Source organism: Vicugna pacos, chromosome 28 (assembly GCF_048564905.1).
Source record: "Vicugna pacos chromosome 28, VicPac4, whole genome shotgun sequence".
Taxonomy (NCBI): Eukaryota; Metazoa; Chordata; class Mammalia; order Artiodactyla; family Camelidae; genus Vicugna; species Vicugna pacos.
Window position 1 is genome coordinate 13,559,088 of NC_133014.1, and position 27,553 is coordinate 13,586,640.

Below are 27,553 nucleotides of genomic sequence, written 5' to 3' on the forward strand. Positions count from 1 at the left end.
TCACAAAACTATTTATATAAATGCAAAATGTCTTTGGAGGCCATACCGACAGGATCTACCTAAATTAAACATGTCCATTCCTGTCTATGACCTAGGGAACATAATTCCCAGAATCTCACTTCCAGAAATGTCCTGAATGTGCAAACATAAATGTTGAGGAATTTTCATCGTTGTGTTTTTTTTTTAAGTTTATTTAATGAATTTATTTATTTTGGTGGGGGGAGGTAATTAGGTTTATTTAGTATTTATTTATTCTTAGAGGAGGTACTGGGGATTGAACCCACGACCTCATGCAGGCTAAGCATGCGCTCTACCACTTGAGCTATACCCTCCCCCTCATCACTGTGTTCTGCCAAAAGTGAGTAGACACGTGTTCTGGGAAACAGGGGATCTGACAGTGGACAAAAGGCACATGGACGTAAAGGACATCCCAGAATGACAGATGCGCCCCAAGGGTAGCAGGCAACCAGTCTAGGTTAGAGAGGAGAGCAGAGGGCTCCAAGGAGACAAATTCGACAGAATATTGTGTATAACTGAAGTTTTTTTTTTTTTTTGAGATTTACACTCGCGGAATTCGGAAATGAATTAGTGATCAATCACAGAAAAGTAGGTGAAGGAATAAAAAACAAAAACTAAGACAGTTAATAAATGCAGGGAAGATAAAAGGCTAGATGATTTAATAACAAGGGAAATGTAGCTCAGCTCTGGGTAACATTTCTATCTCTGTAATAAATTCTGGAAAACCCGGATACTTAGCCCCAGTTATGCTACCGTGTGACTCCACAGAGGGGATGGGGGAGGGGAGGGGGGCATGTGCACATCCTCTTCTCTCTGTTAGTGACTTACTAGGTAATACCTAAAACTGAAAAATCATGAAATGGCATAAACATGGTCCTATACAACAGGGAGGGAAATAGCAAAATGAAAGAATGAATGCATGAACTGACAAGTGATTGCCTTTGGGAGGCGGGAGCTAGTGAAGGGCAGGGGAGCGCTGTTTTTCCTGAGAGTAATTTTATAACAGCACTGTATTTTTAAAACTACATACATACGTGGCTTGGATAAACATAAAACTAAATAATAAAAGTAGAAATCGATAAAAGCAATCACACTTATGTTGAGGCTCAAATTTGCTTCTTTTGGGTCAGGAATTTCTCTTAGCTCAGAAACTTGCAGCCACATGCTAATAGCATAGCATGCAGCTTGGTGATCGATACTTTGAAAAAAAAATAAACAACTGGATTGAGGCTAAAATCGGTAGCATCTTCATCTGAAGCTTGCATTTTTAAAATTGCAGTAAGTATCCCTGGAAATGATGAGAAAGTTATGACCTTACAAGTGACAGACATATTTGAAGACCAACCACCCTTTACCTATACACAGCAGCCAGGCTTTATCTGTAACATCGAGACGTTTACCTGAAGAGAACAGCATCGTCTGCTAGGAATTTTGGCAAATTAGAGTCTCGTAAAGCTCTTATCAACACCACATCTTCACTGAGGTCTGGGTTCTCTCTTTTTAAAGATCTAAATATAAAGGGATAATTCAGATGACATCGTGAGAACATCGTATTGAATGAGATTTTCCAAATCTGTGGGTGAGGGATTCGGCCTGCAGAGAGGGTGGAGGGCACCGCAGTGCAGACTCCTGCCGGAAGGAGAGGACCACTTTCCCTCGCGTGTCCCGCATCCGTCTCCAGGAGAGGACGTGACCAAGTCAGGTACAGGCTATGTGGCCTCAAGGAGAATGACAAGGACAGTTTCTCAAGCTCCCCCCATCAAACTAGACTTTATCTAACCTGTCTTTACATGCCCCTGAGTACATCATGGTGATGCATAGCCCTGCGACTTCCTTCACTCTTAGCCCACAATGCTCTGCTCTGCTCTTGCTGGCTCTTATTTTTCCTTCGGTCACTCCATCCTCTAAAGAGATGTGCAGAGCCTGAGCCAGTGAGTCGTGGCCCGAGGGGAAGAACTAGAGAGAAGACAGATTCCCTCAGAGACTCCGGACAAGCTGGGGGTTCCACATGTTATAAAGTGTCCACAGGTTATAAAGAGAGCAGTTGGGGCCTGAAGAGAGGAAAGACTTTTGCTTCACTGGGAACTAGAAAGCAGCTTAGCCTTGGACCACACTGTGAAGACAGAGGTGGAGTCTAGGAAAGAAGCCCGGACTGAGGATGGAGCAATGGAACTGAGGCTTCTCCCAGTGCGTCCGGCTTTGTCAGGCGACCCGCAGGGCTGACTCTGGTGGTAGTGAAATTTCCCTGGGGGCTCCCGTTCTTATCAAGTCAAATAGCCCGACCAGAAGAATGTTAAACTTGTGCTAATCATTAAGTAGAAAAAAATCTGAAATAAAACAAATCTTTCTAATAGCTACTTCCCCAGTTTCTCACGCCAGCCCTTAGAATAGAGCACTCTGTAGCAGCTTTTGTGGACGCTGAAATCACGGTAAAGGGCACACTTCTCTTCCCATTTTGTCCCAGTGAGGGGGGGAAGCCTCGTCCAACAGGCACCGTCCCGAACAGCCCGCCCACCCCCAGTGCGAGGGCTCCTGCCTTTCTGGAGCCCAGTGTCCCCTCACTAGCAACAAAGTATAAGTAGAGGGACCACTCGCGACACCACACAGATGCCAGCCGACAATGCTAACTCACTCCAGGCATGAGTCAGCTCTGAACAGTGGGCTGAAAGCCGTTTGTCTGCATTTGAGGATAAACAGCACAAGCCACTCAACTAAGCAGATGGCAAAGAAGAGGCTGCTGAGGCCAAACCCAGTGAAGCTCCAGTTTTGAAAACACTGAATTTAATTTAAAAACAAACAAACAAACACATGACAGACTGCATGCCTTTTACGTCCAGCCACCCTGTCTTATGGGGGTGAAGGCTTTCGTACTAAAACCTACCGCACGGGACGAGTTCAGGGGAAACAAACGTTTGCCAAAGCCTAGCCGAGACTCAGGTTCGGGCTGGGCGCAGCCATGTGGGTTCTCACAGTGAAGAACCATGGTGGGATGAAGATCGGAGCCCCATGTCACAGTGGCGGGGGCCGGGGGGGTGGTTCCAAGACAAGAATGACAGCATCTGGCACTTGTTAATCTCCTACTGTGTTGCTTTAAGAGCCATCTGTGAGTGAGTTGGTTTTTTTAAAATTACAAATCCTTAAAAAAAATTTTTTTAACTAATTTAGGTAGGGGTAGAGGGTGGGGGAGGTAATTAGGTTTATTTATTTACTTATCTTTTTAGAGGAGGTACTGGGGATTGAACCCGGGACCTTGTGCACAGCAGGCATATACTCTACCACTTGAGCTACACCCTGCCCCCTGTGAATTACTTGTTAAATGCATCTGATGACATGGTTTGGAGCTGGACTGCTGCCCACTCTGGCTCCTTACCCAGCCATGACCAGCACGGACTTCACGGCTCTCATGCCGAAGTCGTAGTGATCCTGCTGAGAAAGCTGCTCGCTGCAAAGCTTATACATCTGAGTCATCTTCCTCGCTAAAATCTTACTGGATTCGAATCCTTCGGAGTACAGGATTACCTAGAGTGGAGAGATGCAGTGCGATGCTCGTCATCTTACATTGCTCACAACACGTGAACACAGCACCAGAGCATTCAGAGTCTCCTTCAGGTGTCACATCTCTCCAAGTCGTCACACCCTGTAACAAAGGAACGTCAGGACTGAAGGGCAAAGGGTTTTCTGTGCCACAAGGAGGAAGGTGGGAATCATACAGGGACGCCCGAGCACTGATTCAGCTTCCCTTCCATGGATGGAGATGTGACCTCGGTGACATCTGGTCCAGGAGCAGCAGAGCCCACTGTGAAAATGTTCACATCGTGGAGGCTGGATGGCGTCGTAAGGCCTGAGCACAAACGCAAGACGTGAGCTTCCCTGATCTGACAGCGTCAGTTACAGTGATGTGCTCTCTGCAGGCTCCCCGGGGCTCGAGGGAAGGTTTGCGGCCTCTCCCGGGCCCTCAGAGGACGTCTTGCCTCTGACAAGTGTCTGCACCTTTGGTTAAATAAATCAGTGATGATGGTGGAGGTGAGTGTGGCCCCTTCCTCCAGTCCATAATCTACTCAGCTCACTACAGTGGGCCTCAGACGGGAGCTCTGAGAGGATGCAGAGACTCCCGAGTGGGGTCTGCTCTGCTCACTGCTCTGCCGCTACCTATTAGCGCAGGGCTCTGTGAACTGCGGGTGATTAAAAACCTTTACTGATAACGGCTCTGACTCAGTCTGTGACGAAGACAAGAATAGCACTCAGAAGACCGGATATTTAAAATTTCTCCCATTCATGACTAATGTAACAGCAGGACAAAACACGAGATGCGAGCACAAGGTTGGACTGAGTACTAAACCTGGCTCTCCTCCTACCAGCTCTGGACAACGAGCAGGTCATTCATCATCCCTGCCCACAGAGGGTCTAGAGGGACCACACCACCTGCCTTAACTGCCACACCCCACCTTACCCCCAGGGGGCGCTGGGGGACTCATGAGATGCTGTAGGCATTTTACTCATGAAAACGGTAATTTTTCCAATGATAGGATTTGGCCTGGTCTAGTCTATTCTTAGGTAATTACTTTTACTTCACACCGAGGAATATTTTAAATTAGCTGTTGTCAGGAGTTTACTAGCCATAGGAGTCATATGTGCTTTCTGAGAAGCTATGTTCTGAACGGGGTGGTGTCCCCTGTTGTGAAACACAGCACTGACTGAGCACAAGGGGCCTTCTGGAGTCCTGAAAATGTCCTACAGTTTGGTCTTGGTAATCACACAGGTGAGGACGTGTGTAAGAATTCGCTGAGCTGTATCCTTATAATCTGTGCACTTCACTATATGTAAATTATACCTCAATAAAAAGTGCCAAGAAAAATACACATAAAATTTAACTACCTTGGTTCTTAGCTAGTATGAAGGAAAAAAAGTTTAAATAGAAAAATCCCTCAATAGATACAGAAGGAACAAATCCAATCATAAGTGATTTGTCCATGACTGCTAGTTTTTGACTAAGCTGATACAGACTGGAAACCAACCCCTGCCCTCCGTCACAATGATTTGTGTTCCTTCTGCTCAACATCCCTTGACTCTAATAAAAAAATAATGCAGAAAGAAAAGCGAGAATACCACCATATTTTTAGAATGAATCTAGACATTTTAATTCCTATAGAGGAACTGGTAAACCCCAGTGAACTAGTTAATTAAACTCATTTATTCATTCCAGTTTTGGGGGCTTACTACATTCCAGATACAATCCTCGGCATGATTAGGATACAGCTGTTACACGCACACACACACAGAGAACAAACCATTCTATGTGGTAGCGATCATACCCACACACGGAAGAGGGGCCAATACCACACAGCCTCGGCCAGGGTGCGGTCATAAAGGGAACTTTCTACCACAACAGAATCAAACGGTAAAGAAAAGAAACGAGCTCAAATCCTGGGCGCTCTGTGATGTGCTGCTCACCTCTGCAATCAGGGCGTAATTTGGAACCATCATCGCAAACGGTCGAAACAGGGCTTTCAGATTATCCGGCAGCTCGGTTCTGCCTGCGTACCCGGGATTCATGGTGATGAAGGCTGCGCAGGTCGTCACCAACTTGATTTCCCGCCCTTCAAACATGAATCTAGACAGCTGTCGGAAAGGGGGAGAAAATGTAAGTTAGCCCTTCTCCAGACATCTGTAAATTCTTTCCCGTAACTCCTACGTGGGCACAGAACTTGTGCAGTGGGCGTGCAGGCAAGGACTACTGGATCCTGCTGCTAGGACTGCTGCTCTCCTGAGTTCTGCCTTATTCACTCCCAGTCTCTTCTGGGCTCAGGATTTCCTGCCCTCTGCCTCTGCCAACTGTCTCCTCCTTCCCCGGCCCAGTCCTGCAATCTTCTCGGCCTCAACAGCCTGCCTGAGACCTGGAGAATGAAGAGGGCATTTCATGTAGGTGAGCAGGGTGGCCATTCCCGTCAAAGGGAGCAGGAACGAGGTGCAGCCCCGCACGTTTGGGGAATGACCAGCTGTTCACTTTGCTAAAGGGTAAATTTCCAGGAGGAAGGTGTAAGGAGGCTGGGGCCTGAGCATCACAAATCTTGCATGCTAGGCTAAGGCCTTGAGAGTTTTGTCCTGTGGGTCAGGGGAAGCGGAGAATTTTGAGCAAAGTGATAGGACCAAAGGTGGCCTTGGAGAGGTTAGACAAACTCCACTCAGGGTGACCAGGAAGGAACTGTTACTGGGGAGATGACGAGAGCCAGAACCGGGAGTTCGCACTGGAGATGAGAGGTCCAGGAGATGCAGCTGAATGGCCTTGGTGGGGGCTTAGGTTTGGGGTTGACAGTGATGGGAAAGATTCAAGATGAAGCCCAGGGTCCCAGCAGGGCCATTGAATGGAGGCACTGTAATTAGGCGCAGAGAACACCGGGGAGGCCAGGATGGAGCTGGGCAGATGTGTCAGAGCCCGGAGGAGAAAGCGCCAGATGGTACAACTGGAGACCCCAGTCCTGCTGCTTCTAAATGGCAGTTCGTGTTCCTCAAACCTGCACGTTTCCATGCTTTAGTTTCCTCATCTGTTCTAGGGGGAACCTGCTGCTCCAGCTGTCTCACCTGTCCACTGGAAGAATCAAGGGTGAGATGTGGTTAGTCTCAGAGTCCTCCCACCTTCCTGTCACTGCACATGGTCGCTGCCCCATTGGCAAAGCTTCAGTGCCGCCCACGTCCTCCGTGGTCCCTTCTCCCGCGCTCCCCACGCTTCACCAAGGATGCTGAACGCGCAGCATGGAGATGATGGCTTACATCACGTCACATCTGGAGGTCCCTGCATTTAGTGCAGGCCTCCCAGAGGGGGCGGAGGCAGGAAGGCGTGCAGTTGAAGGACTGCAGACTTCAGGGTCACACAGATGTACATCTTGTGTCTGTGCCGTTCCCAGAAATGTTTTAATTTCTTTTCACCTGTAACCTTGGGAAACACCACCTACTTCACACAGGTTTGGTGTGATGATGAAGTAAGTGTAAAGTACAAGGACTTGCATAATTTAGAACTTGTTCAAGTCCAGTTTCTGCTTTGTTTTTACTTGTTTTATAATTTGTTTTCTTGCAGGGGTGATAATCAAAATATTTAATAACTCTTGAGCAGGGCATCTTCCAGTGAGAATGACCCCTGTTCCTAGGGCTGGACCTGCGTCCGGAGGCCCCCTTGCTAGGTCAGAATGAAATCCTGCGGCTGGACCCTGAGGAGGTCTGAGGCCCCAAGGGTCAGGGTAGTGGTGGGGACCCTACGGGGACTCCGGGCAGTGGCCATTTAAATGTTAAACCACGGGCAAGGCTGTTCGGCTTGCACTGGCTGAACGTCAGTCTGCCCTTCGGTGACCTCCACAGAGTGGTAGGGGACTCGGTCCCACCCTTCCCTGCCACCCCTGCCCAATACAAAACCCCTTCTCCAGGAACATGCTCACGGGGGCTAAAACAAGTTGTAAACAGTGGGGCCACTTTACTATCTTCATCTGACCCTTTACACCTTGGCTTTTCCAGTCCAGTGAGTTCTGGAGAGTCAAGGTCCCCCTGGGTTCCCCAGGACTCCTCTCTCATTTTTCTACCAGCACTGGGCTGAGCCTGGGGGCCAGGATGAAGGCAAATCTGGCAGAGATGTAAACATCAAAGGCAAGAACAAGAGAGGTGAGGAGGGAGAGAGGAGCTGGAGGAGAGAAGGACAGGGAGTGTGTGCATCTGTGTGTGTCTGCATGTGCGCATGTGTGTGCTTGTGTGTTTGTGTGTGTGCATGTGTGTGTGTGTTTGTGTGTGTGCATGTGTGTGTCTGTGTGTGTGCCTTGTGTGTGCATGTGTGTGTGTGCGTGTGTGTGTGCTGGGGGTCGGAAGAAGAACAGGTTCTGCGAGGGCGACGGAGTCTCACCAACTCCGTGTCTCCAGGTCCCAGCACAGTGTCTGACATACAGTTGCTTCTCTGCATTGCCTGGATGAGGAATTAAGTCACCCACATCAGCCCTGCCGCTGCACTGCTCGCCAATGACACTGGATACGCAGGAGAGACAGGCTAAACTCTGCACCATCCTTCCTAAAACGCCACGTGCTGTAAGTCAGTTTCGAGCGTGAGGAACGCCATGTCCACGGATGCTGGCCCGGCCTCACCTTGGCCGCCTTGGCGCTCCTGATGGTGATGAGCTGCTGCGCGATGACCGACAACACTTCGATGTCAATTCGATTAAATTCGTCAAAGCAGCACCAGGCCCCCGACTGTGCCAGGCCGCTGAAGAAGCGCCCCATCATCTGAAAGAAATGATGCCATTCGATTGTGTACTGGACAGCTGAACTCCTTCAAAACTTACATTTTGAGCTGAAATATTAAAAAAGTGGTGATATCTACACATAAGCAACACTGTTAGGGAACTCCTGGGCTGTGTCAGAAGTTAACACCTTTCAGTAAGAGGAAGTATCTTTTGGCCTCTCCCTAAAATGATCTGAAGCTAACTTTTAGTTTTAAATAAAATGACAATCTGACCAATTTGCCTATCTTTTCATAACCTCTGTAAATACAAGTTCCCAAAGAAGCTAACACATAGAATGGACACACTTAATGACTTAAGAAAACCTTGAAAAACTTTACTAATGGAAGATTTCGTTGTTGGTAACCTCTGTGTGGATGTTGATGGTCTTTCGTTTCTGCCCCTGGAAGAGGGTTCTGTTACCACCTTCCCGAACGGTCCGGCCAAGGTGGAGGTGGCAGAGCGTCTCCTTCCCACTGAGAAGTCTGCGTCCTCCCCCATGCCTGACGGGGATGTTGACAAGGACAACCTTCGTCTTTTTCTGAAGATCCTCTACACCCTTCAGGGTTCACTTAACTTTCCAGATCAGAAATTAACATGCTGAAACAGCATTTTTCCAAACTGTCATCTGAGGACTCCTGCAAATCTCAGAGTTTCTTTTAGGGGGTCCGTGAAGTCGAAGTCGTTTCATAATAATACTAAAATGTTATTTGTCTTTTCACTCTCACTCTCTCATGAAACCACAGAGTATGAAAAAGTTATTCATATGGTTTTAGTTTTCATGTTGCAAATAATCTTTAAGAAGCTGCCACTTGTCAAGTTTTGGTGTTGTTTCAAAGAATATCAACAATTATCTAAAGAAGTTATTCAAATATTCTTATCTTTGTAGAACACATATCTGTGTAAGGCTAGATTTTCTTCAAATAAAATAATGTATCTTAACAGAAATAATATATCTTAACAGATTTAATGCAGAAGCAGATATGGGCATCTGGCTAGCCTCTGTTACGCCAAACAGCAGAGATTTTCTTTTCTTTTCTTTTCTTTTGGTTTCTAGATACCAGATTTTATTCCACAGTTCTTTTTTTTTTTTAATTGAAGTACAGTCAATTACAACGTGTCAATTTCCGGTGTACTAGAGATTTTCAAAAATATAAAACAATGTCACTCTTCTCAGTAAGTTTTTTGTTTGGGAAAATAGCTATTTTTCTCAAAAAGTGTGTTTATGCAAACATGCAATGAATTTATCACTGTTATTTTAAAACTAATAAATATTTTAAACGGATCAGTTTTAATTTCTAACATGGTAAATATCTACAGACGGAACCCATTTGTAGAAACAAAAGGTCTTTGGAGATCTCGGTAATTTTTAAGCGTGTAAAGGGGTCCTGTGAACAAAAAGCTTGTGAACTACTCTACTGCAAAATCCTACCGCGAATTGTCACCTCCTACATACTTCATCTTCAGTACACAACCCTGAGCTGCTCATTCCTTGTTCCTAGATTTCCCTGTTATTCTGTCTCATATGTCATCTGCTATATGTCTACTTACTGTCATGAATAGATTAAATTTTACCACCAATTGACAAGTCCTCCCCTGGCCTTGACCCTACCTGGCCCACCCAAACGGCCTTGTGCTGACGCCTCTTTGTTCTGTTTATTCCACTTTAACCATCCCTTGCCCCACTAGTTCCCCCCCATCACCCCATCCTGGTCTTCTTCTGATATGTCATGTTGCAAGTGGAGAAAGCCATGTAAAACTTATTGTGCGTGTTCCGCTGCCAGCACTGCACCTTGTAGTCCAAACCATCGGAACAGTTGAAGACCACGCACTGGATGGCGAGAGCTTTCGCGAGGTCTTTGGTGGTCTCGGTTTTCCCAGTGCCAGCGGGGCCAGCTGGTGCGCCTCCCAGGTCGAGCTGCAGAGCCCCCATGAGGCACAGGTAGCAGCGATCCTGGAGAAATTGAGAAACTGTCATTATTGGATGGAAGTGACTCCGGCCACAAATTCTTAAGTCCTTTCCTTTCTATAGCAGGAGGGTCAGGATTTTTTATGAAATTCTATGACAACTGAAAACTACTCAAAAATCTAGGCACATAATTAAATACTGCAAATCTCTGCTTTACAAAGATGTATTCATGGTAAATCCTTCCAATGTCAGATGGAAACTTTCCAGGACTATTTTGATTTAAAAAAACGCAGTGTCAACACTGCATGTCCTGTATCCAAGCGAACCTAAATGATCAGGAACATACCGTGAGAGGGGTGATGACCAGTCTCGGGCAGGCACCCAAATACTCATAGCCGTACGTGTACTGAGACAGCGCCATTCTTGCCACACAATTGTCCAGGTCTACATCCCAGTAATAGCGCAGCTGTCTCTGCCAGTCAAAGGATTCGACTTCCTCCACCTGCATACATGGTATCAACGATACATGTGTTGGACGCATTGATTTCAGAAAGAAATAAGTGATTTTATTTAAATGGAACAGTTACCTTGGCTTGAACAAGCTCAGTGACTATGTCTCTTGCGTGTACATCAATAGTAATTAAGGCAGTTATGATGTTTCTGTGTAATTTAGGAAGACTGCCTCGGACTATCGCAGCCAGGGCATTCAATCTCTACAAATTAAAAAAGAATTGTGATAATTAATTTTCCAAAATCAGCTTACATGGGTATCTTTTTACTCTTAAATTTGGAAGAGACATTTGCCAGAATTTGCCAAAGTTAATAAGAATCTATAATTCTGTGACCAAACCAGACAACAGATTAACTTATTTAATTCCCGCAAGACTTCCACGAAGTATATACTATCTTTCCTCCCATTTTGCGTTAGAGGAAACTGAGGGTCAGAGAGGGTAAGTGAGTTGACGGCAGTCAGAGTCGTGAAGTGGGGAAAGCGAGACGGGAGCAGACGTCTGCCTCCGGGAAAGCCCACGCTCTTGACCGTCACGGGGTGACGTCTTTAGAGAAGACGGTTCTCCCCGAGAAGGAAGTGTGATTCAGGTCGTGCTCCTCATTTTGGGGGATAGGTGTTTTTCATTTGTTTTCATTTTTGGATAATAAGGACCCCCGAGCATTTTGACCACGCAGATGATTGACTAAATGAAAGCATTTTTACTAGACTGAGTTCCCGATTTTCAAGGAAACGGTTAAATTTTTTCCCAAGATGAGTGTTGCCTCTGAGAGCCCTGAACTGCTCTGTTGGATCTTCATTCACGCTGACCTGAGCGGGGGCCGCCTCTGCACAGGGCTCAGTGGGACCTCCCTTAGAGAGTCTCTTCTCTGGGGCTCCTTGAGATGAAATGCTATTGAGGACCTTCATGAGAGAGTTTTCTCTTATTTCAAGAAAGCTGTTTCTTCCTTTTCCGTTTTAAGGGTGATTCTTTAAAAGTGCAACATTGCTTGGGAGTAGAATTGAATTTGGAGCTAAAGGTTTGGCCCAGCTGTGAAGTGGCATTTCCCAGCGATAGCCCCCAGATTCTTGCAAAGCGGTATTTAATTCATTCACTTATTTATTGTTGTATTGACAGTTGTCTGAGGGGTCTCCAAAGAAGCACATGCTGAGCCTAAGAGTAGAAATGGCACAAATCCTGCGGTTCTCCCGGACCAAATAAACTTCCGCGGGAGACATGACCCACGATACCATTTCCCCTTGAATGCTGCAGACCATTACACTTCCTTCTAGCTTTTAATATAAAGTATTTATATCAGTACTACACAAACATCAGGGCAGCGTCCCTAAGAAAACTCGAACATAAATGGCTTCGGTGAGACCCCCCAAAGCTTTGTCGGTCATGACTGAGCGTTGCAATCTCTGGAGCAGTGGACTTTAATTAACCTTGCCAATAAAAGCCACTGAGACCGTCTTGCCCAGCCATATGTTCAATGTCCCCCAGCCATAATCTCACCTCAAAGTTCACTTTTTCAAAAGCTTCCAGGGCCTCTAAGTGGTGACCGGCTTCTCCTTCCAAACACTCCGTCAGATCTCGGCACCACATGATCTGAGAGACGGTCAGGATCACCTGCAGGGAAACACCTCCTTTAAATGCAGGCTGCACCTCACTACAACAGGGTGCAGAGGCGGGAGCTGCAGGAGCGGGGGTTACCTGAGAAGGGTGGCCGGCAACCACCCATTCTGTCCTCGGTCTCCCCAGGTAGTCGGCGATGGAGGCCTTGCAGAGGCGGCGCAGAGACGCGAACATGGCTTCCTCCACTTTGCCCAGCCATTCCTCCACGTTGCCTCGGGCCTTGAGGCCTTTCCCCAGGCTCACCTGGAAGACAGTCAGCGCTGACACCCTGGCTTGCGTGGGACCCGCAGGCGGTACATCCTCTGTGCTTCCTTAACAGAACCCTGAGCCAGCGACACGGCGGCCTGACCACGAGTACTGGAACTTTCTATCGATGCCCCGCTCGACACCTCTCCTTACCCGTCTCTGCTTAGTGCTTCGCCTGCCTGCTCCCCCCTGGAGCCGATTCCTGGAAAGAGGAGTTCCTGCGCTCCACACGAGTTCTTTCACTTTCATCCCCTACTTGCTGCTGTCTGAGTTCTGGCCCAAACCACCCCTCTAAGCCTGTTCAGGTTATGAAGGTTACCAGAGCTCTCCCAGTTGCTGACACTTCTCAGCCTTGTTCATTTATTTCTCGGACTTCTAATGACCTGCCTGCTCTGCCTGTCTGGCCTCCTGCCTCGGTCCGTCTTCTGCCCGCCCTTTAAATGCCATGCTTCCCCCGGACCCTGGCTTAGGTCGTCCCCTCTCTCTCCTTGTGCAGTAGGGATGAGTAAATTCTTCTGCAAGACGATCAATTTAGGACAAGTAAAAAAAATCTTATCGAGGTATAGCTGATTTGCAATATTAGTTTCATGTGTACAACATAATGATTCAATATTTTTATAGATTATACTCCGTTTAAAGTTATTCCAAGATAATGGCTATATCTCCCTGCGCTGCACAATACACCCTTGCTGCTCATTTGTTTTCTGCATAGTAGCCTGTACCCCTTAATATGCTACCCCTATCTTGGCCCTCCCCCCTTGCCTCTTCCTGCTGGTAAGCACTAGTTTTCCCTGTGAACCTGTGAATCTGTTTCTTTTCTGTTCTACCCACTAGTTTGTACTATTTTTTTAGATTCCATGTACAAGTGGTAACATAAGAGTATTTGCCTTTCTCTGTCTGACTTAATTTCACTTAGCATGAGACCCTGCAGGTCCACCCATGTTGTTGCAAGTGGCAACATTTCATTTGCTTTTATGACTGACTAGTGTTGCCTTGTATATACACAGCACACCTTCTTTATGCATTTATCTGAAGGACACTTAGGTTGTTTCCGTAACTTGGCAACCATAAACAACGCTGCTGTGAACACTGGGGTGCAGGTGTGGGACAAGTGAAATGTCGATGGGCTCCAGCCACTCCCATATGCACACCACTGCGTCCTACCGGGACGGAAATCCTTGGCACTTCCCTGCATAATCCCTCAGCATGGAATGCTGTCCCTCCCCATCTCCTGTCCATCTTCCTTGGCTGACTGTGATGACCTGTCCGCCTCTGTGTGGTCACGTGGTTCCCCACAGTTAGCTAAGGAACTCACCTGCGTGGTGCTCACCGTATGCCAGGCCCTGTGCGGCGCCCTGGAGACAAACAATGACAGCTACTACGTCACAGCACCCGCTGGGTACTGGTCTAAGTAGTTTACAAGCAGTAACACTTAAAACCCCCCAGCAACTCCTTAACCAGGCACCATTACTCCTCTTCCTCTTGTAGAGGAGGCTGAAGCTGGGATGCAGGTGTCCGGGCAGTAACACCGGTGCTCCTAGCAGTCCACAGTGTGCCCCCTGCAGAGGGCTGAGACCTGGATCCAGGGTCTTCCATCTGCTCCCGAGAACCGAGCACGTGCCTCTGTTAATGCACTTACCGTGGGGCTTCTTCACTGTTTGTCTGCCTACGTCTCCGCTGGACTCTGAGCTCTTTGAAGGCAAGAATTTCATCTTCGGTCATCTTTGAAGTTCTGAGCCAGCAGAGTACCAGTACGCACCCTCCACCCTCAGAAGAGAAACACAGTTTACCCACAAAGAACCCTAGACAGAAGCGCCTCACCCTCTCTCCCTCTGGTGACAGCATCGCCAGAATGTCGTTAGTGTAAACCTTTTCTGGCTCTCCGTCCATCCCAGGAATCTTCCCCTCGGTGGGAGGCATGAGAGCAAACTCGAGCTTCGAGATGGAGTCGAAGCACTTCCTTAAGTGCGGCTGCACAGCCTGGGGGTTTCGGGTCTGGGCCAGAATCTCCAGGAGTTCATCGTTTGACAAGAAGTAAAATCTGGATGAAAGAAAATACTTAAAATGTAACTTGAAATTGAAGCAAAGCCTTATGTAAACAGGAAAGATAAATCTCTTAGCTGTATCCTTTCCCAGCCACTGATTTCCCAGCGGTCCTGGGTTTCTGGAGAGGCCACGTGTCTCTAAATATGATTGTTATGAAAAATCGTGCAGATGCATCTCAAACATCTAGAATTAGTGCCTGGAACAGAAAAGGCAGATATATTTCAGAAAACTTGTAAAAATGTAGCTCCTGCTCTGGTCCTGATTTGTTCCCACGTCTCACACTTGGTTTGCAGCCCCTGGAGTAAAGGTGTGCATGTTACCTGGTTTCTCTAGAATCTAGCCTTGTACACCCGTATTCAATACATGACTTGTTGCAAAGATGCACGGGAGGCTGTTGGAGCCTTATCTGATTCTGTCAACACACACACGTGGGCCATGCTGGTGTGACCCTGCCTGGGATTTTCTTGATCCTGTCCAACAGGGCCATCTGGAGGCATGAAGGGACCCTATGAAAAAACCTTGGAGAAGGGACACCCTTGGATGCCCAGGGATGAGACAGAGGGATGAGGGTTTGGCTGGAGAAGACACTTCAGTCCCGCGGAGGAAGCTGCCTGTGAGAGATCCCTCAGGATTGGAGGGACCCCAAGACCCCATGGCAGGCCCTGTGTGAGAGAGGGGGCCAGATGGGTATCAGCCAAGTAGACCTCTCCTCCCCTCCCTGCCCCAAACCTGGAGATCCCAGAACCCTAACGGGAAGGGAGAGGGTTGAGCACCACACATCCTCATCACCACTGAAGCCTTCAGCCCTGCATCAGGCTTGGCCAGAGAAAGGGGAAGTTTTCACTTTGAAAGAAATTCAGAGTTTTGATCATTACAGATTATTTATTGAGTTATGGTGACAAGAGTTTATTTTGTATTATTATATGAGAATGACCAGAAAATCCACGAGGCCTGCTCAAGATTTTATCCAGGGACAGGGAGAGACTAGCCCCCAGCAGGGAACACAGGGGCAGCCATTGGAAATAAAGATGTTTTGGGTTGCACTGTGTTAGCCCTGCTTCTTTGAAATACCACGTGCAGTAATAACTTGTCCCCCTGCCTCTTTGCAACGTATGACACAGGTAACCATCAAGAGTGGTCAGTGAGCCCCGTGAGAGCAGGAACAGTGTCGCCTACGTTCGCCTTGTGTCCCCAGGATCTAATTTGGTCCGTGGCTCATAGTAAGTCTTCATTAAGGCCTGTAGCGTGAAATCAACCCCGCACAGGGCCTGCTGACACCATAAACATGGCAGACCTAGTTGATGTAATTCTAAACAAAAGGAGAAATAAAAGCCGATGCTTTCTGGTGTGCAGCATTACCACAGGTCAATGTGTGCTCAGGTTTCTTTGAAGATCAAAGGCAGGGTACAGGCTGTCTCTGGCCTTGGGAGACTCAAGTGGGAACCCACTGATTCAAGAGTGAAATGAACAAAAGGCACGTTCCAAACCTCGAACTGTCTTCCCCCACGCTGCCTGAATGACGTTTTGCTAAGATTTGCGCACATTCTTTAAAGCCCAGCTGACTGTGCTGAACTCGGCCAGCTCTTCCAGATCTTGGCTATCTCGTGCGCACACCTGCCCTGTCCTGGCACCCAGCAGCAACCCTCCTCAGCCACGTAGCCCACACGAGCACCTAACCCTGGCTAGCTCAGGGTTTGTTCCGAGACAGACTTTAACAGCTAACAGGAAAAAAAATCCATGAAAGATGAACTGTTCTGCGATGTTCTGTGTGTTACGGTACAATGGGCCCCAGTCACCGAAGTCAGGCACTTCTGCTAACCACCAAGTAGTCACATTCTGGTCACAGACAATTATATTCTAATTGTGTATTTATATGACTGTCTGCCTGTTAACCCTGAGCTCCATTAGAGCAGGGACCTGGCTTTTTCTTCTTTGTATCTTTAGCACTGAGCAAAACGTTTGGTATGTTTTTAGAATGAGCGGATGAGTAAAAAAAATTTCACTTGGAATTTGTTAAACGACCTCTTAGAAAAATTCTGCAGTGATACCCTTAGGCCACCAATTAACCTAAAGAAACCTGCTCCGGCAACACAGGTCTTGCTAACTTTTCACACACACATCTGTAGACACACATGAGTGCAGGCACACACAGACACACCCAGCAGTGAAACACTGCTGTGATCAAGAATCCTTCTAGCACACCTCAGATGCTTACCCACTTAAACATTTACCAAATATTGTATCTTCATCCTTTAGGCTGACGCCCCCCCAATCAACACATTAGCTGGACTGCCAACATCAAATGTCTTTCCTGCTTCCCTTTCTGGTTCCCTGATGTTTTGAGGTTACAGTTTGTTTTTAAATACAGCCTTATAAATTCATGGATACTCTCATAACAACTAAAAATACTGTTGGTAGCTTTATAAACTTACCTTGGAAAGATAACTCTTTTTGATTCTAAATATGCCTCTAGACACTTCTGAATTTGGTCAAGTAATGCATTATTATTTTGAAAAGTCTCCAAAAGTCCTAGAAAAAAAACAGTATTGGTAAAATTGTGTTACAATAAAGAAAGAATATAATTTAAAATGGAAATAAAATATGATATTAATATTTTTAAAAGCTTTGGTTTTATTTGATAAAAGAATGATCTAATAAGTTAACATTTGGCGGGTTGGCTAAGGATGTTAACTATTACCTTTAATAATAACACTCATTTTAATACTTGCCACAGATGGACAAGCGCTTAATCTGAAACCTCCTTATCTGGCATCGCCCGCTCTTGGGGGCTGAGGGTGCGCAAACCAAAGCCAAACAGCTGCCTTGTCTTGGACCCTCCAGGCAAAGCCATTCTCTAAACGCTACGCGATCTCTGTCACTTTCTCGCTCATGTCTTCTGCTTCTTCTGCCATCTTTAGATGCACAAGTGATGGCAACAGCATCCTATTTCTCTATCACTAACCCGTAGCACCTTAAGGAGCAAGATGCACGTTTCATTTAACTCGGAAGGTTTGGTCCCTCTCCCAGTGCCTGGCTTCCCCGCCTGTCCAAGAATCGAATCTGGTTTTTCCCACGCTCCTGAAGACTCTACGTGAACAATGACCCAACCCAATCCCCAGCCCCGCAGCCCCCCACCAAGCACGCTCACCCCTCCGGCCCCACCTCCTAAGCCCCCCCACCGTGTGCTCCAGCCCACCCCCTCTGGCTTCCTTGCTGACAGCATGCATGCTAAGTGTGCTCTTACCACCTCTGCTGTTCTCTGACTTTACAGTCCTCCCTTAGATCCACACGTATGTTTCATTTCCTCATTCGTGCAGATTTCTACTCAAAAGCCACTTTATCAAAAAATCCTTCCATCTCACACACACACACACACACACACACACACACAGGCATGCACGCACACTACACCCCCTAGCCACTTTTTAGCCTCTACACCCTGCTTAACTTTTCTTCACAGCTTTATCATCACCCAAAATCATACGGACAGGCCCACACTTCTTTTTCTGAAATCCCTAGGACCAAAGGTATTTTGGAATCTTTTTTTTTTTGACTTTCAAAATATAACAGAAGTCTAGTAGAGACTGGAGGCAACACTCTGTAATAAAACGTATTGATATTTTTCTTTCTCTTTTTGGTTTACTTCAGTTGGAATGATGACCTTTGGGAGTCTGAAATTTGCAGACACTGACTACTATATATAAAATAGATAAACGACAAGCTTCTACTGTACAGCACAGGGAACTACATTCAGTATCTTGCAGTAACTTACAATGAAAAAGAATATGAAAAGGAATACATGCATGTATATAGAGGACTGAAACATCACGCTGCATGTCAGAAATTGACACAACATTGTAAACTGACTATACTTCAATTGAAAAAATATTAATAACAACAAGAAGAATAATAGTAACAGGGTCCATTCATGTTGCTTAGTGAGAGTGTCAGGTGGACCACGAGCATTCCTGGTCAGCAGTGCTGACTAGAATCAGGGTTGAACGTCACCACACGTTAGTAGAATCTCACAGGTGATGGATGTTTGGGGTGACTGTGAAGTCTTTCTCTTGGTCCCTTTTCTACCTGGTTGGGTGGCCGCTCGGAGGGCGTTGGGGAGCCGGTTCACTTTCCTCATGATCTCTTTCCATGACTTATCCACCTGCAGGAACATCTTGGCCTCCGCAGGCAGCTGCCTCTGAATATCTGGAGCATTAAAAATACTTTCCAGGTACAGCCAGTTTCGCTGGCAGTTCAGCCACTCTTCCTAGGACAAAAAATAGGAATCCAGATTTTTTGACCTCAAATCAAAAACACATAGGAGCTGAGGGTGGCTGCTGGCTGACAGCCAGTAAGAAAATGAAGTCTTTAGTCCTCGAATTGCAAGAAAATGATTTCTGCCAAAGTCCCTCCTTAGCTGAACCTCTGATGAGAACCCAGTCCTGGGTCACATCACTCATTCATTCACTCATTTTAATGGAGGTACTGGGGATTGAACCCAGGACCTTGAGCATGCTAAACACATGCTCTACCACTGAGCTGTACCCTCTCCCTGCACCCACATCTTGATTGAACCCTTGTGAGATTCTAAGTAGGAGACCCTGTTTAGCCATTCCGGAATTCCTGACCCACAGAAACTGTGGGATAATAAATGTATGTGGTTTTATAACACTAAGTTTGTGCCATTTTGCTTCACGGCAATAATACCTAATACAAGGGTGAAGGCATAATCTTCTGAAGAAGAGCTTAATATATCTGCATCTTCCTTACATTCCAGGCATAATAAAATGTCAATAATGAAATCTCAGATCTTAAAGGCACAGTGTTTAAATGACTGCGCAAATGATTTCTAAGGTCCCGTGGCTCTCCAGTGCTCTGGGTCCATGACCTGAAATGGCCCTTACTCACCAGTGTTTGGTTAAATAAAGCAAGATGCTTCTGCCAGTCATCCACTCGCGCTTTCAGGGGACCCACGTACCGTGATGAGGCCATGGTGGCGATGTTGATGGTGCTGTCATCAAGAAGCACCTTTAAAAAAAAAAGGCGAAGAAAATACATACAACATCATGTGTTTGTGCTCTCAAAAATAGTTCCTCATATTAAACTGCAAGAGTCCATTTAAAAGCCAGCTTTTTGAATGAACAGCTGAGTCCCGCCTACATCCCTACCCATCCACTCCTCCTCCTCCCCTTCACTAGGGCTTACAACCCACTAAGACGTTCTCTCAAGTGTCACCAAGGAACTTCTGATGGTCCAATCCCAGCCATTTCTGTAATTATTAACGGCACACACTGTTCCGCTTAACCCTCTTCTTCTCTGTCCTCCACAAGGTATCTGGTACTTTCTTTATCCTAGTTGGTCTTCCAGGTCTTTATTTCCCAAAGTAATCAAAACTTGAAAAATCACGTATATTTTCTATCCAGCGAAACCCCACTTTCCCTCAATAATCTTGAGGAAGAGGAAAGCTGAACTCATTTGAATGATTATAGACAGTGTTTCCTCTACTTCCCTCCCCTCTCCCCCTCCCCTTTATACCACAACAACCCTCGTAGGACATGTACATTTTTTAAAATGTGTAGGATTTTCATTGCTCTATTTAAATTATAAACTTCTTGAGAGTAGAAGATCCATCACCTGCCATCGCTTGGCCTCAGACTGACCGGTCTTCATCTGGGGTCTGCTCCCCCCTCCAGTGCCCAGAGTGATGTCTGGGATCACTCTCCCAACCCACACCTGGCAAAGTCCTTTCATCTCCAGTCCTGGCCTGGGTCCACCCTAACAGGCCAGGGCTTTGCTGTTTAAATTGGGCCATAATCTCCAGATCCCACTGCTAAACAAATGTGCTTTTGGATTTTATGTCACTAAGAATATTCCAAACACGTGGGCTGGATTTATCTCCTTTTGGTGTTAACGGCGCACGACCACCAGCCTCTAATATCAGAGACTCAAGCGAACTTAGCTTCTTGGCGTGCTATAGCCCTGAGACGCCCATTCATGCATCTTCACCTCATTTAAAGGGTTTGAGGTGCCTTCCGTTCTCATTTAGGCCTATCAGATCCCCTCTGCTCTTTAAGGTTCAGCGTGTCTTGGCTGGTCTGGGAAGGATTCTCTGATCATTTCAGCCACAGCAGATCTCTTTGCTGTCCTAAATTTCTCAACAGTCACCAACTACAGGATTATAACTCTCCCAAACATAAGCCATTTCTATTGCTTTGCTAAACTATTTCATGTGCAAGCATTCTCATCAATTACTCATACTTTTATTTTGCCTTCCCAATTATGTATTTTTCCTATTTAGTAACTCCTATATTTCATTCCTTCATCATAATCTCCCACGGACTTTTTAGGACGAGGTCTGGCAAGAATCTTTACCGTAAGTTTCAATAACCCCATCACCCACCTGTATGTCATCTGTGCCGCCCAGGATAAACACATCTTTGGAGTCACGGTGAGGGAGAACAACAAATTCGGTTGTTTTCCAAGAATCCTCCACCTTGGAAACAGTTCAAGATCTCTTAGGATATGTAAATTCACTTGTGTTTAGGTACTCGATAAAGGTATGTGGCATGACGTAAGTGATAAACCCGGAATGATCCTGTTCTCCTCCTGACTGCCTTTAAAATTCTTGGTTAGATGACACTGACTTGCTTAATTTTATTGACCAGCATTAATGCAGATGAATAACTGGCGACACTTTCATGCATATTCCCTACCGCTCTGTGCTTTAATTAAAAAGGATAGAAGTTCTTTCCACACAGGTGATGGGTAGGTGCCTGTGTGTTCTTAGAGTAAGCAGGTTGAGTGTCCCAAGGAGGGAAGTCTTCTCAGCGTCTTTCTGAACCACTTTCACATAGTTAATCTCCTTTAGCATGTAGTTTGAAAGACAATGTGTTTTGGCACAAGAGGTCTCCCTTGCTTATGTGGTTCTTTATACAAGCACGCACATTTCAAACCTTGCTGCCGTCAAGTTCACGTTGGACTATCAGCTAAGCAGAAAGAAGATATTTACAGAGGAGACAGCAATGATAATGGTAATAAATGTGAGGCAAGAGCAGGAGGGCAACGGACAACGAGAGGGTGAAACTTCAATGCTAAAAAAAGAAATCCATTCAAGTAAAACAGAAGTTGATGATCTTCCCACCAAATACGAAAACCTTTGCGCTCCCTGAACTCAGAATACACATTTGTCCGATTTACCTTTTTAAGAATTGTTTCTAAGGCAGCTTCTCCAGAAGCCTGTCCAGAAATGTCCTGGATTTCTTGGCCGAAGTCAAAAACGTGCAACTCGGTGAGCTTCTCCAAGGTTAAGGAGACGTCGAGGTCCACCAGAGTGGCGTCAACTGTCTGTTCAATGGCTGCCCAGTGTCGAGGCTTCAGGGTTGGGTTCCTCAGGTCAACAATGACTGGAAGCTGGAAAACAGACTCTCTCAGAGGAGCCATGCTTGTTATCTTGAAAACAGCCTAAGGCTTCTGGTTTCAATTTGGGCACGTAGAGAGCTGGAAAGAATATGACTTACATGCTTACGACAAAGAAAAATACAGACAGACTACAAATGAATGACTTGTACTGAATCCATCAGAAAAGTGAGCTCAGTACCCGGAGTTTTCTCCACAGCAAGAAACAGGACCTGAGAATTTGCTTCCTGATGGACAAATGATTTGGGTTTCCATTTAAGCTACTAAGAAGATTTGGCTAAATTTTAAAAAATAAATTGCTATTAACTTAATACCCATTTCCATAAGGATCTCTGATTCATTTTATTGGAAAATGGCATTGAAAACCAAGATCTGGACACAGGCTATGTTACTGCAAGAAGCAATGAGACAGAACATAACCAACCCCTTAAGCGTATGTAGGCTTTGCTTCGAGACTTCCTTTCAAAGAACAGTTTGGAAGGTTGGGTAGTAACTTTACAGTGGAGATCCACGTGATCAAGCTTAACAGCATTAGTGAAACGTTGCACTGACGGCATGTGCCTTTAATAAGACAGGGTAAGAATAAGGCTTTACCTCTGTGGTCTTCCTTGCAAGAATCCATAACCCCAGTCTCATTCTGAGAAAAATATCAGACAACCCCAGATTGATGAACGTTCTATAAAATGCCTGATTATTACTTTTCAGAATTACCAAGATCATGAAAAAACAGGGAAAGTCTGAGAGTCTGTCACAATCTAGAGGAGTCTAAGAAGACAAGACATCTAAATGTAATGCTTATTCGGGAAAGGATCCTGGGACAGAAAAAGAGCATTAGATAAAAATGAGAAAATTCAAATAACTGACGGACTTTATCTAATTGTAATATATTGACATTGTATCATTACTTGTGACAAATGTATCTCACTCATGTAGTATGTTAACAGTAGAGGAAACTGGGTATAGGGCATGTGGGAAACCTTGATGTTACAGTTGTAAGTTATCTGTAAGTCTAAAATGACTTTAAAATAAAAAGTTTGTTAAAAAATAAATGACGCAAAAATTGATGGGACGTAAGGGGATTAGACACATCCACAATGATACTGGGACGTTTCAGCGCTCCTGAGTAACAGATGGAAAAGTAGGCAGAAAACCAGTATGGAGATGGATGGCCTGTACACTATAGTCAACAAACTTGACCTCATTGACACTTGCAGAAAAATCACTCATAAATTGCAGAATACACATCTTCTTTAGTTCTTTTTCTCTCCTTAAAAAAAAAAATCTAAAACTGCTTGAAAGGAAAAACAAAAACCATTTCCCCCTTTCTTCAAATTTCAAGTACTGGTTTAGCAGTGATTGGTTTCAAAGAGCCAGCTCTGCATGTCTACTGCCGGGCTTCCCAGCCTTTTCACATTGTGGCCTGTCTGGAAAATGCCATACTGTTTGGTGCAGCAATGTAAATGGGCAAGGCTGCCCTCGCCTCACCTGGCTGAGGGCTGAGTGGATCAGCATGTTGGCTTACCTACAGCCCATTCCTGCACTGTTCACCCACCACCTGGTAAACTCTTACTCTGAATGCTCCTTCTAACCAAGGTCTTCAATGGCATGATTTGGCCAGCTGAAGATAAGGATGCAGTCTGCGGCTCTGTGATAACTGAATTTGCCTGCTCTTTCTTCTCTCACTGCAAAGCTGACTAATTTAAACCGGAAAGAATTCCTGGCTCTGATCGTTCATTAGCATCAAGTAGTAACTGACTGACCTGGAGTTTCTGAAATAATTTCTACCAAACTTACCTTTTCTTTCATTTTCTCCACCTTAAGTTTTAGCTGGGGCACTACGCTGTTGGGTGGCAAGCCCTTTTCCAGTTGAGTCACAAATTTGGCATATTTAGAAACTTGACTGTTCAGAAATTCTGGATCCAGGGAGTCAAACTTGGACTATGAAAAGTAGGGGGGAAAAAAAAGAAGTTAAGATGTATGACCAAAGGCAAACTTGAAACCATACATTTCTTTCAACTCAAATTTTTTCATAGCTATGCTGCTAACTGAAGTCAACTCTACACCTTTGGAAGTGGCCTTACTTACTATGGTTTCTAACAGTAAACCAGGCATTGCCTTTTCATTACTTTCATGTCCTTTCCCCACACCATCAAATGCAGTAATACAATCCTATAATTAATTCCTGACGGCCAACCCTTGTAAGTTTATAAATAGCTAATTTTAACTCTTGCAACCTAGAAATTTCTCACCAAACATTCTTCATTATTTGAGTATGTACCCCTTCAATATAACTGATTTAAAGATGTACTCCAATACATGCATGTATCTATAAATATATTTCTCAGTTATATAAACATTTAAGTGTACACATGTATTGACATGTCAGATGGTTATATAGACTGACGGCAATAGGAAATCTGTAAAAATGAAAAGACACTCCATGCTCATGGATTAGAAGAATTAACATTATTAAAATATTCATACCACTGCTGGTAGGAATGTAAATTGGTGCAACCACTATGGAAAACAATATTAAGATTCTTCAAAAAATTAAAAATAGAACTACCACAAAATTCAGCAAATCCATTTATCCTAAGAAAACAAAAAGATATATAAACACCCATATTCACAGCAGCATTATTTACAATAGCCAAGAAATGGAAACAACCTAGGTGTCCACCAATGGATGAATGAAAAAAGGTGGTAAATGTATCCAATGGAATATTAGTCAGCCATAAAAAGAATGAAATCTTGTTACTTGTGACAACATGATGGACCTTCAGGGCTTTATGCAAAATGAAATAAATCAGACAGAGAAAGACAGATACCATATGATCTCAATTATATGTAGAATCTGAAACAAAATTAAAAAAACTCATAGAAACAGAGAACAGATTAATGATTTCCAGAGGAGGGGGGTGGGTGGGTGAAATGGGTGAAGGAGGTCAAGAGGTACAAACTTGCAGTTATAAAATAAATAAATCACAGGGCTGTAACAAACAGCACGGTGACTATAGTTAATAATACTGTATCGCATATTTGAAAGTTGCTAAGAGAAGAGATCTTAAAAGTTCTCATCATCAGAAAAAAAAATTTTGTAACTACACATGGTGACAAATGTTAACTAGACGTATTGTGGTGATCATTTCACAATATACACAAACACAGAATAATTACACTGTACACCTGAAACTAATATAATATGTCAAATATGCCCCCAATTAAAAGAAGAAAATTTGTAAATGTTCTTTTTTTTCCCCCTAGATTCAACATTTTCTTTTTGCCCCCTAATGGGTCTTCTTGTGCACTTCCTACGATAAATTCACCCCACTTTGGAAGCCACTGCTCTGACCTATGGTGGTAATTAGATAACTCTCTAAGCTTCTTCTTAACTCCTCAGGAGCATTTTCCACTTCTGTGATAAGTGACAAATGAGTTATACAAGAGCTCTTAAAATTCTCTGATATCATAGCATGTATATGTTTGTTTGTTTTCTGCTTTCTCCACCAAAAGGTAAGTTCTGCGAGGGTTCAGACTTCTTCCTTTTCATCCTCCACTGGTATCCACAGCACCAGATCATCATCTGGGAAACATTCTTGTGGTTTAATTTAGATATGTGACTTCTAATTATAGGTATCAGTGCAGGTAAGCTGAACAAGCAAGTGTAAAACAGTATTTGTGAAGCTGATGGCATTTCTAACACGCCCACATCACACTCGGAGAGTAGATGGGCCATCGATCTATTCTGCCTACTAGTGAGTGGGTTGACCCTTGCTAAGGTTTGAATATAAGGGTAGACCTTAGAAACCAAACCTTGTGGTACTTGGCCCCCTAAATGAGAGAATTTACTATTGCGAGCTCTTAAGGGAAGAGCCTAGATCTCATTACTGTGATTGTTCTGTCACAGTAAACAAAATGACTTTTTTTTTTTAAAAAAAAGGACAGTAAGCTCAGAGCCTAAGCTAACAGAAATCTGACACATGTAGATCAGAAATTAAATCCTACAATCCTTAAGAACAGCTGGCTGCAGTGTATCAGGACAACACTGTGTTCAGAAGTCACCACAAAGCACTTACATGTCACGCAGTGAGGCCCCTCGATGCGTCTTTCATTTAGTGTTCTTACGCGGGACCTGAGATGCCTACCTTACAGTAACGCGTCCTGCTCTGTGCCACACAGTGACAGAAAGGCCTTTCTGCATTTCACTGTAAAGCTGACAATAACACCTATAGAACTATAACACTGCATATCCTACTGAAGTTAAGACTATATCAGATTGTTAAAAAAAAGTATAATTCATGTCTTAGGATTTTAAAAGCTTAATTAATATAAAAATAATTTAAGAATTGAGAGCTTTTTTTTTAACCTTTAACCATTCTTGCTGAAGTTGATCCCATTCAGATAAAGAATCCCAGAGCAATTGTTTGAGCTTCAATTCAGCACTAACTTCTTCCAAAGCTTCAAACTTGGACACTTCTACCTTTAAAAATATAATAAGCAAAATGCACTATTTAATTTTCAGATATAGAGATCCTATGTTACCTTTCTATACTAATTTTTGATACAGTGACATCTTAGCAGAATATGGACTGAGAAAGTAAAGGAGAGACAGAGACAAACAAAACAAACCACAAAACACTGTGTATATTCAACTTACCATTTGAGTGACAAAATATAACTCTATATTTCCCTAGAACTTAGAAATTCTCCAAAGAGTACAAAGTCATTATTCCTCAAGCTGGATCACACATGTACACACATGCCTGGCCTTTTGGGGAAGACACCTGAGTATTCAGAGGCACCGACATCCATTAGGGCTTATATCTTATTTGACATAAGAGGCAGAAGGCATTTGCCTGGTAGCTGGTGGAGGGGGTGAGAAGACTGAAGAGAGGGAACAGCCCAGTGTCTTACCTCTTTCTAACTCACATGTACTGGCTATGAACCCTACAGAGAGAAAGGTTGCAAGAAAACTTGAAGAAGCTGTTTTCATGGCTTGGAGGTAGGGAAACCTCCAGGAGGCTGGCCGCACAGAAACCGTGAGCCTTGTGATAAGCTAGAGCTTTAAACCTTCCACCCAACAGCAGCAAAATACACAGTTCTTTCCAGGTGCACACAGAACACTCCCCAGGACAGACCATACGACAGGCCACAAAAAAAGCCTCAGCAAGTTTAAGAAGATTGAAATTATCTTCAGGATCTTTTCCAGCTACAATGATACGAGACTAGAAATCAACAAGAGGAAAGAGGGAAAATTTACAAGTACAACACACTTCTGAACACCCAACGGGCTAAAGAGGAAATCAAAGGGAAATAAAAAATATCTTGAAACAAATGAAAATGGAAACACAGCACAGTGAAACCTATGGGATGCTGCAAAAGTAGCTGAGAGGGAAGTTTACAGTGATAAATGCTTACACTAAGAAAACAGAAAAAATGAAAACGAATGTATGTATGCATGTGCATGACTGGGACGTTGTGCTGCACACCAGAAATCGACACATTGTAATTGACCTTACTTCAGTTAAAAAAAAGAAAACATTAAG

At 44.7% G+C, this 27,553-nt stretch overlaps 1 protein-coding gene across 4 annotated transcripts in view; it reads right to left on the reverse strand.

Moving 5' to 3' along the window:
- Positions 1-27,553, reverse strand: part of DNAH6 (dynein axonemal heavy chain 6) — a 149,713-nt gene that overhangs the window by 88,330 nt on the left and 33,830 nt on the right. For all 4 annotated transcript variants that reach the window (XM_072951557.1, XM_072951556.1, XM_072951558.1 and 1 more), the window contains exons 17-33: positions 26,374-26,487; positions 23,802-23,945; positions 21,789-22,001; positions 20,992-21,084; positions 19,500-19,619; positions 18,678-18,858; positions 17,027-17,123; positions 14,370-14,589; positions 12,381-12,545; positions 12,183-12,296; positions 10,767-10,892; positions 10,526-10,681; positions 10,063-10,224; positions 8,137-8,274; positions 5,470-5,637; positions 3,389-3,537; positions 1,419-1,526 (exon numbers count right to left, since the gene is read on the reverse strand). In XM_072951557.1, the coding sequence (XP_072807658.1) occupies positions 1,419-1,526; positions 3,389-3,537; positions 5,470-5,637; positions 8,137-8,274; positions 10,063-10,224; positions 10,526-10,681; positions 10,767-10,892; positions 12,183-12,296; positions 12,381-12,545; positions 14,370-14,589; positions 17,027-17,123; positions 18,678-18,858; positions 19,500-19,619; positions 20,992-21,084; positions 21,789-22,001; positions 23,802-23,945; positions 26,374-26,487 (2,468 nt within the window). The remainder of the gene's footprint in view (positions 1-1,418; positions 1,527-3,388; positions 3,538-5,469; positions 5,638-8,136; positions 8,275-10,062; positions 10,225-10,525; positions 10,682-10,766; positions 10,893-12,182; positions 12,297-12,380; positions 12,546-14,369; positions 14,590-17,026; positions 17,124-18,677; positions 18,859-19,499; positions 19,620-20,991; positions 21,085-21,788; positions 22,002-23,801; positions 23,946-26,373; positions 26,488-27,553) is intronic.